We start from the raw sequence: 13,146 nt of genomic DNA, 5'->3' as shown, positions 1-13,146 counted from the left end.
CCTGGGTAGAAAATGTAATCATCTCATCGCTAGTATCTCTCTTTCTATCTTGTCATACCTCCCTTGGGCACAAAAGATTGCAATCGGTGTGCAGCACAATGGTGTTTTGTCGTAAAAATGTGTTTAAGAGTATCATACGATATATGGTATTTCCGGCAATTTCTGGTCTATTGAGTTGCTATTGCGTGGTCCTTCTCTGGTCCATCGCAAAATAGTCCTTTACAGAGAGCCTCTCATCTCTCTGGCCCACCTCTGACCCTGCAGCTTTTACGTCTCAGAAACCTTGGCAACAGAACCCTATGATATGTCCACTGCTGCCAAAGGGTAAAAACCTAGCTGCTGTCAGATACCCCAGATACGACAGAGCTGACAGGAGTTCAGGTGTTCTGTGGAGGGGGATACGTCAAAGAGAGAAAGACATCAAACGCGGATCATCCCACAGATCAGTCGGATGAATGATTTGATATTTATGTTTTTGCGCATGGATGACACTGAAAGCACGCTGCCCTAGTTCTGCAACATGTTATTAGTTAGTTAGCTAGTTATCTAGTTTTGTAAGGGCAGCTCGTACATGCGCATGTAGAGGCAAGGGGTGGATGTGTAAGAATGATTATAGGTTAATCTCGAGCCGCAATTGGTGCTTCCCCCTATATACTCTCAAGGCAGACTCTGGTCCATGTGACTAAGAGAGAGGTGGGTTTGATCACAATCACCAGCCCCAAAACTGCAGATATCTTGACATTGGGCTCATAATAGAGAATGAGATTGTATTGAAGACATAGACTATCAAAGGGCCCCGACACTTTGTTATGGGGTTGAAAAAATTACGGACAACAGCTACTACTTCATAATAAAAATACTTTTACTTTTATACTATATATATTGCGTTTACATAGTGCTTTTCAGGAAACACAATATTCTTTATATATTGAGTGTGTGTGTATCAGCCAGTTTGTGCAAGAAAACTCTCTACTCCGTATTCTTGCGACGAGTGCCATGGGATCTTTAGTGACCAACGTCTCACCTGAAAGACGGTGCTCTTTTGCAGGACAATCTCTGTCTCTGTCCTGCGACGTTTCAGACATTCCATAGACCAGAGGGAAGGGTAGCCCCTATTGGCCTTCTTACTCCCCTGCAGCACCAGCTTGTTCCCCATCCAAGGATTGACCAGGCCAGCTCTGCTTTGCCTTATGTATTTGATGGAACTAAATGCTTATTACAGAAGCATCTCTTTCCTTTCTCTTCTTTATCTTGCCGCAGCTGTGATGTAATGATGGCTTCCAAGTACAGGTAAAGAAAAGAAACATCCACAGAGAAACACCAATCATCTGCACGGGGGGGGGTTCGGAGCGATTGTTGACGGGGAGGGTTCGGAGCGATTGTTTATTTATTTTTTATTTTTTTTATTTTTTTTGGGGCCCCTGATTGGCCCGGGCCCGTACGCGCCTGCATACCCTGCTTATGCCCTGATTACACCTACCCGATAGTGGGCCCCGATGGTGCCCGATGGCTAAATCAGCAGCTATCGTTATAACATCGGCAAATAGCGTGGTTGCATCGGGAAACGCCGTTACTCTTCCCGGGAACATCGTTTGACAACGGGAAGAAATGCTCAATGATCGGGCAACAACGGGCAACATCGGCAAAGAACGAACATGTTTGTTAATTTTGGGTCTATCGGGGTAGAATCGGTTACCAGGTGTTGCTATGGGCTAATCGGCTATAATCGGGAATAGAACGGGAGTATAACGTAAGACATCGCAAATCGTTCGGGAATTTTCCTGGGCACATCGGCTATATTCGTTAATCTTCCGCGCTTTATCGTGTTTTATCGTCTTTATATCGGCAACCTCAACACACGAAAGACCCTCGAGAACCCTAGACAAATAACGATTGTGAGTGACCATTGTGTTAGGGAAGACCCTCAATCTGCCACTTGGGTATAAATAGGGGGTGATGGATGGATGTCCTACTTTTATAATTACAGGGTACTTCGCCCATTTAGAACCGGCGTTCTATGATTATAAAATCGCTATTGTAATATAAATAAATATATAAATAAATATCAGTCTAAACCAGTCCCCCCTTTGCCTTCTCCCGAAATGACGCCAAATGACGCCAAACGCGTCATTTGACGTGTTTGGCGTCATTCGAAATGACGTCAAATGACGCCAAACGCACTTCGGGTGTCTTCCCTGGCATAAATCGTTATGTTATCGTTATAACATCGGGTATGTGTAAATGCTACCCCGATAAATTGACCCGATCATACATTTTTAGCCCGATGTCACCCGAATCACCCCGACTTCCACATCGGTGGTCCATCGGCCATTAGCGGCCATTAGCGGCATGGTGTAAACGGGGCATTACCGATAGTTACGCTACTGCACCCACCCACCCACCCACCCACCCACACAAACACACACACACACACACACACTCACTCGTAGTACACACGTGCGTATCACTTTGTTGTGCTTCTATTGCATTAGCGCTGGCAGTTTAGACAGGTATGTGAGGTTTTCAGATGTCCTTAGCAGGCATGCCCTCACTACTCTGGGTAGGAACACACACACACACACACACACACACACACACACACACACACACACACACACACACACACACACACACACACACACACACACACACACACACACACACACACACACACACACACACACACACACACACACACAACCTAACAAGGGGCACAATTGGAACACAAAAACAACAGTACAGTCCCTGGATAGTATCTAAGGTCCCTAACTGGTGAGCCATCTGGGAGGGTTGATGTGGTCATGAAGCCCACATACCCCCTTAACAGTAGGTCTGGAGAAAAGCAGCGTTCTGGCCTAGCTTCAAAGACAGGGCTCCACAATGGAGGATCCATCCTGGCATGTTGATGTTTTTATTCCCTGCAGACACAGGTCTGTTCATTTTTCAGTAATCTCCTTGAGAGGATCCATGCATTCTTTCTATCTTTCTTTTTTCAAACTTTGTTCCTGTTTGTTTCTCTTTGGTCTGTCCTTACTGACTGTGAGCAGTGCTCCACAAGCAGCCCCGGGAGGTGTGCCTCTGTCTGATGGAGTTGGGAAGGATTGCATCAAGGTACCAAAACAACAGGGATCCCTTTCTGTGCACCGCTCTAACATTGTTACATCAAACAGAGGGCTCACGTTTATTTCCTCAACGCTCCTGCTCCTCAGGTATGGGATCGAACCCCCGGGACTGGTGAAGCTGGAGCGAGAGATCGAGAGGGAGGAGGCGGGCTTCCTCTCTCCATCTTCCCCTCTCTGCTTTTCCTTTTTCCCCTCTCCGTCCCAACCAAGGGAACCCTCTCCCCCTCCCCCTCCATCCCCGCCTCCGCCCCCCGCCCCAGAGCCACCGACCCCCGACGCGCACGGCGTCATCCCCGGCGCCCAAACCGCCGCCACGTGTTCGTCATGCGCTCGGGCCCTGCCCACGGCCTCCACCAAAACGGTGTCCACTCAGACCCAAACCTTCTCCTTCCCCCCTCCTCCGGCCAACACAACACCCCTCCCGCCCACCCCCGCGACTACGACACCCCCCACCCAGCCCCAGAGCGCCCCCTCGCTCCCGGGCATCACCCGGCCCCTCGGCCGATCGGCAGGCCGCAGAGTTGCCAGCCCTGCCACTGACCTCTTGGATGACATAGTGAGCGCCATCTTATCCATCACATTCATACTCTGAAGTTACACTCGTTGTTGTTGTTGTTGTTGTTGTTGTTGTTGTTGTTGTTGTTGTTGTTGTTGTTGTTGTTGTTGTTGTGAGGATAGAGATGTGCTGCTGCCGCTCTCTTAATGGCTGCTCTGCTTTGTTTTCCCGAACGTCCAGGTGAGGAACCTGGTGGAGAAGCCCGCGTGCCAATGCCCGGTGAAGTTCCCGGTGGAGAAGCAGCCCAAGGGACGCTACAGAGTTGGGGAGAAGATCCTCTATGTTCGGGTGAGTGGAGCACATGGTGTCTGGAGCCTCATGGGTAGTAGGGTTAGGGTCAGGATTTGTAGACCTGGACGTGGTCTGTCCGTCTAGGAGGTGTTGCTAGAGATAAGCATGGGGGGGGGGGATCTGGTGGTACAAGGGTGAAGGTAAAGGTTAGTATGCCGTTTCACACATTATATTCAAGGCACATTCCTTCTCCCTCCTGAGTTAAAAAGCGTTTCTTTAAAAGGTCACTTTGAGAATAGCTTGTTTAATGCAGCAGAGAGAGCGAATGAGAGAGCGAGTGAGAGAGCGAGTGAGAGAGCGAGAGAGCGAGAGAGCGAGAGAGAGAGAGAGAGAGAGAGAGAGAGAGAGAGAGAGAGAGAGAGAGAGAGAGAGAGGGGAGAGAGAGAGAGAGAGTTCAAAGACCTAATGCTGAAGCATTCATTATTTTACTGTGTTACCCTTTGAAAGATACAATCACGACGATTTTCATGTGAATAAATGTCTGTTAAGTCACTATCTATTGCTGAAGGATATGGTCCACAAATTAAATACATTTTCTATAATGTTCAGAATGTGGAAGGAATTATTTTTTTATCTCTACGAAAAGTTAACACTTATAACCAAAGCTTTCGCCAAAGACAACGAAACAGATATCTTAACGTTGATATCCACATTAACACATAGTTAGCACAGCCTTAGCAATAGCATATTGGTTTCTTGTTTAGGTGATTGGTCACATCCGAATCCTATTTAACGCTTTGTTAACCTCAGCGAAAGCCCAGTTGACTTAACGCTGCTTAAATGATGTTATACACGCTGTCAGCTTCAATTTGCTGACAGCTGAGTTTTGCTTGGTTACAGCTACAGTTACAACCTCTCTAGAGACACTGACAGACAGACACCATATTTTGACTGCCCATTTAGACATAATGGCTGCTTTCAAAGTCGAGTCACACCTGTTTCCTTTACATGGGGGAACATGTTTCGGCTCAAAATCAAAGCTAAGATTGTCAATAAAAGACGAATGCAGAGCAGAATGCACACACAAACACACACTCCAACGCAAGTAATTACACGTATAGCTTGGTAACCCCTGGAGATTATTTGAAAGATGTGTTTGCAGATTTATTTTGTTTATACTTCTGTATAGCTAACACAGCAGAAAAAAAACATCACAAACCATAAAAAGTGTTCATTTGCTGGGGTATATGTGTGTGTCTGTGTGTTTGGCTTTGGAATGTGCATTGAGGGTAATGCTATGAGTCATATTTGCTCTGTATTATTTTGCAGAGTATTTCAAGGTAGCGGTCTCCCACTAACCTACCAATATTATTGTTTTCCTGGTTATAAATGGAAGGGGATGGGGAAAAATCAATCCCTCAATTTCGCCGAAAAACACCACTACCCCCTGTAACATTTTCATTGAATCCACACAGTCCAACACCTTACTGCTTCCGCATCGACCCTACCACAATTTTAGGCAAGCAGGTGTTGTTGCATCCTAAAAGCCTGCTCTGTACGTCTACTGCTTCTACATGTGGTGTTCGCTTCTGCTTCCTCCCAGCTAGACGCACAGCTCTGACGCAAGGCATCACTCAACAGTCCAAAGATACACTGCCTTGGCTCGGCCGTGTCAAGTACGACATGCAATATCCCCCTGCCCCCACACCCACCTCATTAGCATACCAGGCTTGATAGCCACGTGTGTTTGCTGCTGCTACTGCGGGGGTATCGCCCGTGAATCGTTACATTGGTCCCCGTTCGTTTTACAGCCAGTCTATTGATTAAGGAGACAAGTCATTAGTGGAGGGATTCAATGGGAATTAGTGGAGGAGATTTAATCAGGCTGCTCGTAAAAAATGTGTGCCTCCTCCCACACACACCCCCCCCCCACTTTGGTCTGAACCCCACCCCGTTACAATCTTACCCCCTCCCAACCTGCCCATCACAACACCGGCTTCCTAATGGAGGTCTTTCTTCCACAACACTTGGCCCTGAAGAGCTGTATGTCTGAAGGACTGTACGTATGAAGAGCAGTACATATGAAGAGCAGTACGTATGAAGAGCAGTACGTATGAAGAGTAGTACGTATGAAGAGCAGTACGTATGAAGAGCAGTACGTATGAAGAGCAGTACGTATGAAGAGCAGTACGTATGAAGAGCTGTTTGAAGAGCAGTACGTATGAAGAGCTGTTTGAAGAGCAGTACGTATGAAGAGCTGTATGAAGAGCTGTGTGTATGAAGAGCAGTATGAAGAGCTGTATGAAGAACAGTACGTATGAAGGGCTGTTTGAAGAGCAGTACGTATGAAGAGCTGTATGAAGGGCTGTGTGTATGAAGAGCTGTATGAAGAGCTGTATGAAGAGCTGTATGTATGAAGAGCTGTATGTATGAAGGGCTGTATGTATGAAGGGCTGTATGAAGAGCTGTATGTATGAAGAGCTATATGAAGAGCTGTACGTATGAAGAGCTGTACGAATGAAGAGCTGTATGAATGAAGAGCAGTCTTTATGAAGACCTGAATGAAGAGCAGTACTTATGAAGGGCTGTATGAAGTACTGTATGTATGAAGAGCTGTATGTAGGAAGAGCTGAACGTATGAACAGCAATACATATGAAGAGCTATAAGAAGAGCTGTGTGTATGAAGAGCTGCACATATGAACAGCATATGAAGAGCTATAAGAAGAGCTCTATGTATGAAGGGCAGTATGTATGAAGAGCTGTTCGCATGAAGGGCTGTTGGTATGAAGAAGTGTATATTTGAAGGGCTGTCTCCAAGCCATTTTCTGGCTGTCAATGGTGGCGAAGGCTTTCCTTTCTTAAAATGTGTCCAATTAGGAAAACGCTGCTGCTGCTGCAACAATGGGAAGCTGCTACTGCTGCTCTCACAACATCATGCCTCCCCCCCCCCCCCCCCCCCCCTCACTCAATGTTACTGGCTGATCATTATGTATCAACATCAGAGGGTGAAAGGACTGGAGAATGAATGAGAGAGGGTTTGATGTGCTGCTGCAGCTAAAGATTACTTAACATTACTTAAGTAGAGATGGAATAATGGCACACACAATACACTGTTGTTGCCATCAGCAATGAATGTCATCATGATTAAGTGCTTAATCATACAAGTACTGTATAATACAGGTATACTGGTCGATTATCTATATATATTTAATGGGGGGCACTGTGATGGATAATGCAATCGATTGGGAATATCCATGTAAAGTTAGTAAATATAAAGTCTTCTTGATAAACACTGACTGACCATGTCTCTCCATGTTTACAGTTCCTAACCTTAACACCCATTGTGCTTTTCACACCATGTCTTTAAAAAAATAGCTTTTAATCTTGTCTAGTTTTTACTTTAAATATTAAAACCGACAAATTCATCTCACATATTATACTCTATGGTTTCAGCTCTATCACCGGATATTAGTATTGTGTGATTGGCAGGGTTGGATGTAAATGGCAGTACTTGGTAGCAAGTTGAAGTGAATAATAATGTGGTTAAAGCCTGACTCCTACTGGACTGCATACAAACACGTCCTACTTCCTGTACTTCCTCCTCCCGTACTCTCATGAATTTTTCAGGAGGACACGAAAAAAATCGATGTGACTGCCAAGAAAGACACAGGGGAACGGAGGATATCACACTTGTATGGAAACCAGTGGGGGTGGGGCTCACAACTGGAATCTAGTTGTGTTCGGAAAGGGCAGAATGTCTGTCTGGCATTCTGTTTTAGTTTCTGAGGCTGAGATGCTGCATGGTACAGTTATGTCTTTTTTTTTGCTATAGTTTGTATTTTATCTCTCCTGCGATTTATTTTGAGATGTTACTGCAATATTTTTCTAACCTTACTTAAGAGGATAGACACAGATAGTCTTATGACTATATCACTTTGCTCAAGAGTATTTTCAAATATTCTTCTTTGCTCCCAGTCCGTGTTTTATTCAGGACCCCCCCCCCCCCCCCCAACCCTTAACATTTTAATCTGCAGCCTGACAGCTGAGACACATCACGTCTGGGGTCTCCTCTGTGGATTAACACATGTGGGCGTGTGTGTGTGTGTGTGGGCGGTGTGTGTCTGTGTGTGTGTGTGTGTGTGTGTGTGTGTGTGTGTGTGTGTGTGTGTGTGTGTGTGTGTGTGTGTGTGTGTGTGTGTGTGTGTGCATAGGTCATTAATTATTTTTGTTACCTATACACGTGTCTACATCCTGTTTTGCATTTTGTGTGAGGGGTGGGGTGGGTCTTGGCAGATGTAGCACTGGTATTATCAGATTGGTAATGGTTTCATAATGAAGGGTTTATGGGCGATAAGGAAAGACGGCGGGCTGGTGCTGACAGGACAACGAATGGCCTTGCAAAGACTTCTGGGAATTCTCCCGTCTCCCGGGAGAGAAGCAGGCCCGCGCAGCACGAGGAACTCATCTCATTCCCCCCCCCACCTTTCTTTTTTTTATTCTCTTCTCAGGCTCTATAGTGTGGCAGCGGTAGTTGCCATGGTAGCAGTTGGGTTTTCAGCAGGAGAATGGCTGTGGAGGGGAAGGTGTCAGAACAGAGTGTATTTAGATATGGCATCTCCTTGATAGCACTCCAGAGCAACACACGTGCTGCTCATTCAATATCTTGTGTTGGTTTGTTTGTGTGTAATTTTTCCCTGTGTGTATTTGTGCATCTGCGCCTTTTTTTTGTGTGTGTGTTCATGTGTGTATGTGTCTACGGGTGCATGTTTGTGTATGCGTGGGCGCATGTGTGAATTTTCCGTGTGTGTGTATTTGCATCGGTACCTTTGTTTTCTATGCATGTGTGCGATTGTATGTGTGGGTGTGTGTGTGTTTGTGTGTATGCATGTGTGTGATTGTGTGTGTGTTGGTGTGTGTATACACAAGTGTGTGTGTGTGTGTGTGTGTGTGTTCTCGTACGTGCGCTTATGCATGTGGGCAGGCGCGTGCGAGTGCCTAAATGTGGATGACTCCTCCCAGTGAGCTCAGCTGGTGTTTCATTTGCCTTAATGAGATTTTGACAAAGTGTCCTCGAGATCATTTGCTTTTCATGGGCAGCGCTGCACAAGGCCGAGGGAGCCCGTAAATATTTGATTAGTGGAAGGGTGATGGGGGAAGGGGTGGTAGCTCTCCTAAGCCTGGGGGGGCGGGGGTATTGAAAGCAAATGGAGTCATAAAGAGTGGAGTGTTTCGGGGCGTCCATCTGCGTTTTTCAAATTCTTAGTTTTAACACATCACACTCCCAACCTTTCCATCATCTGTCTTATTGATATTGATCATTCATCATTAAACCGGGGGGTGTGTATTGTTGTTGATAATGTTGCCTCTGTGCACCACAGATGCTGAATGAGAGACATGTGATGGTCCGTGTTGGAGGCGGATGGGAGACCTTCATGGGGTACCTGACCAAACATGACCCCTGCAGAGGAGGGCCAGCATGCAGGGGGCCCGAGGTTAGAGTGAGCCGGGCTAAGACCCCCCAGGTGAAGGACCTGTCCCCCGACAGCTACATGGTGGTCGGGGCACACTGTCGTGGAAAAAAGTAGAAGACGTTTGCTCCTCTTTCACTCATGTATAGTGAAAGATCTTAGGATCAGGTTCAATTCCACGAATGTGCATCTAAGCAGGATTACGTCTGCTAATTAAATGTTTGCCCAAGTCAAGAGAATAAGGTTGAACATTTACTTGTTTTATCAAGGCTCCAATTTGAAATTGTTTGTATAAAGGCTTAAAAATACTATCCTCCTGATGTCCCATTGAGTTGAGAAATGTCACATATCTTTACTGTATCCTTATCAAACGTATTTGCTTCTTTGTCTTATTTCAAGATGTTTATTAATGCCAAATTATTAATACTTGTGTCATTGTTTATTATACTTGATGAAAACATGTTTAATTAATTATCTCAAGAAATCTATTTTTGATAGCAATTTGAAAGTTGGTAGATGATGTAGTGCTTTTACATGATACTTAGTACCTCTTGTATTTGAAAAAAAACATGGGTGTGTTTTGTTTCTGCTGCCTTTCATCATGGAGGGCTGCATGCCTCAAACATTGTAACAATGAAACAGTAGGGATTGCGACTGTTATCAGACGTTAAACGAGAAGGGAATAAACAGGTCCTGCCTCTAGATGGCGCAGTATCCCAGATTAAGTCAAACAAATCCACAGACTGGCGCCTCCATGTTGACTGCCCCTCCCCCAAAGCACCTGCTCCAGACAGTCTGTTCAGTTCACATAGCGTCTCATTTCGCGATGTATTTTCTATGTGGACGTGGGGGTCATAATAGTAGAGAGTTTAGAGTTTGGATTGGATTTTTTTTATAATGCGTAGATACAAACTCATCATTGGTCTGTTTTATGTGTCTGACAGAACTGGCATGTATCTTGGGCCCCAGGCGACAAAGTGCTTGAAAAACAAACAAACATTGAACTTTTCAGTACAATAGTATTACATATTTTATTTCAGTAAAATAAATTAATTAAAAAATGGACACAAGTTGTATAATATTGAAATAACCTAATTGTAATGATCTCATGCAAGACTATAATGTCTCTTTTTAAATTCCCCCCACACAACATCCTCTGTGGATTGAATCTGTAAAAATGACTTGTAGAAAATAATGCATGTGCTACTGAAACGAGAGCCACGCTAAACGGTGGCGTTATGTACAGGCCATCTCTCATAGCTCCACAGACAAAGTCACTATTCAACAGGAATCTCACTGCAGTCTTGCATACATGTTTACATGGTTAAATTGTGCTGAGATCAGTCAATGACACCTGTTTCTTTTTCATAGTTCAGTACAAAAACATATCACAAATGATTCCATATCCAATCATTGCTATAGAAGGATTGCTATCTAATGGTGCAACCTCCACATGTGTCCTACATAATTAACAATTTGATACACAGCAGGGATCCAATATGTGCTTTTAATTTTTACCTCGATACCTTTGGACCTTGTTCTGCACAGCGTGTGCACGGGTAGGCCTACTACATTACGTTTTCAGAAGGCCAGCAGGAAAAAGCACCTTTCACAAACATTGCACTTAAAGACAATGTATGCAGTTGTGCTTCCTTTAAATTACCTGTTAGCCTTGCTAAGGACATCCAGTATGAATACATGTATGTATTCTTCACTGATAATTACCGTTTGTAGTAATACTAGTTTGGAATATTATTAAACCATTGGAATACTTCAATTGGTAACACTGTTTTCTTTCAGATTCCCATTGTAACAGCGTTGCTACTGATGTGTCCAATGTGCCGAGACACTTTTCTTTTTTTACATTCTAAGGCAAAGCTAGATGTTATTGGTGACACATCTGAAACAATTATACACTCGTTCCAGCAAGTCCTGTTCCATTCACGGTTACAGGCAGTGTGAACACAATGACCTCATAGATTCACTGTCTCCATACACTGGATTACTCGCCAGCACAAACATGTACAAGTACGACCACTGAGTCCAGAGAATGTGCCTCAGACAGGGTAACAATACAACCAAAACCCCTCACTCTGTTAACAAGACAGAAGGATGTGCAGACATGCTCTCCTTTGCTGATTAAACGGCCCTTATGAAACACTTATATGTACAGATACAAATAATTGATTGATTGTGCAGAAATGCCAACATCTTGCAAAGGAGGAAAAAAAAAACGTTTGGCAAACTGAAAAATAGAGAAATTGTTGTTATACCTTAAATAATACCATTAAAGTAGTCACTCAAAGGTACGCAATGTGGATGTGAATTACAAACATGTTCGTTCACATAACATTTTTTTTTCATGACTCCCATTCAGGAACAATCTACTGGTAAAACATCATGGGTATGCTAGCGTGAACAATGGCAATGTGTTGGATTTAAAAATAAAAACCCATTGTGGATGTGAATGACAATGATTTGAACAACATTCGCCTTTCCCCACATTTGCTGTCCTACTCATGTAAAACACGTCTCGAGAGTCATCCAGATTTGGCCTTTTAAATAATTTACCAAGAAATACTTTTTGTATAAATAACCTTCTCTACTTTAGTTATGCAGCAATTCAGTATTTTGCGGGTGAAATGTTACAAGTTTCAAAACCTTCCGTTATTTGAATGTTATATTTGGGATTTCCCCCATTCTAAATCTTTTTAAACCCAAAGATGGAAGTGGGGAAAAATCTAGTCAGCAGCATGTCATATTACATCTAGTGGTACTGGAATTTGTGTCATGACAAGGAACAGCTATGCAAGGAGAAAGCTATTGAAAATCACATTTTCGCATGAATGTATTATGGAAAAAGCTGTGCCCCAAGAACCTGGCATGGTCCATAACTGTTCTACTGATTGTTTTTCACACTACCTTCTACTGAGCTCAACTGATGTAGTTCATTGCTTTTTAACACCCGTGTGTCGATGACCCCAATACGCTCGCAAAATATGACTTGATGGACTGCAGCCTGTCACACACCCTGTATATTCTACTTCTTGCATCCATAAAGAAGAGGAGGAATCTTACACACCCCCATTGACCCACACAGTTCGAACACTAAATGGAAAAAAACAACCACATTCGGATTCAACATCTACTTTAAATACTACGTGGCAGATCTACTCGACCTGTATCTATGTAGAGCATACTGGATCTTTTCAGAAGAATCAGAAGGTTCTTTCTCTTCAACACCAATTCATTGTTGCTTTTTCCCCCGCTAATGGTCAATCCCTGCTATATTTAGTATAGCTCTTGTTCAGTGGCACATGCTGCGGTAGGCAGTGTTCAGCCTTAAGATGGGGAACTCTCTTCATGGAGTTATACTTCAGTATTAGTGAGTGTGGTACTTCAAAGATGAACAACGGGAAGTTGTGCCACAGTCTATCATTTTTTTCTCATTGTGAACAAAAACACAGCACAGATCACTGGACTTAAAGGAGGAGGGTAGACCATATGCTCATGGCCCGTGGGTCCGGTTTGTTGATGTGTTTATCCGAGGATACAGCTTCTCTTGACTCATCTACAATTGGTTGGGTGTGTCATTTATAATTGTGTGTGTGTGTGTGTGTGTGTGTGTGTGTGTGTGTGTGTGTGTGTGTGTGTGTGTGTGTGTGTGTGTGTGTGTGTGCATCCATGTATTTATTTTGTGTGTATATGTAGTATGTGCATGGGAGAGCACCATTTTAAGACAAATTTAAATTTAAGACGAATTCCTCT

At 44.0% G+C, this 13,146-nt stretch overlaps 1 protein-coding gene across 1 annotated transcript in view; it reads left to right on the top strand.

Annotated features, from left to right (window-relative positions):
* The window catches only part of gas2b (growth arrest-specific 2b), a 14,912-nt gene extending 3,041 nt beyond the window's left edge, over positions 1-11,871 (top strand). Inside the window, exons 4-7 of the mRNA XM_030377473.1 lie at positions 3,048-3,111; positions 3,210-3,678; positions 3,859-3,966; positions 9,289-11,871. Coding sequence (XP_030233333.1) covers positions 3,048-3,111; positions 3,210-3,678; positions 3,859-3,966; positions 9,289-9,495 — 848 coding nt within the window. The 3' untranslated portion in view covers positions 9,496-11,871. The remainder of the gene's footprint in view (positions 1-3,047; positions 3,112-3,209; positions 3,679-3,858; positions 3,967-9,288) is intronic.
* Positions 11,872-13,146: the final 1,275 nt, after the last annotated feature.

This window comes from Gadus morhua, chromosome 14, assembly GCF_902167405.1.
Source record: "Gadus morhua chromosome 14, gadMor3.0, whole genome shotgun sequence".
NCBI lineage: Eukaryota > Metazoa > Chordata > Actinopteri > Gadiformes > Gadidae > Gadus > Gadus morhua.
The sequence above is the reverse complement of the archived record's forward strand: the minus strand, read 5'-3'. Positions and strand labels throughout refer to the sequence as shown.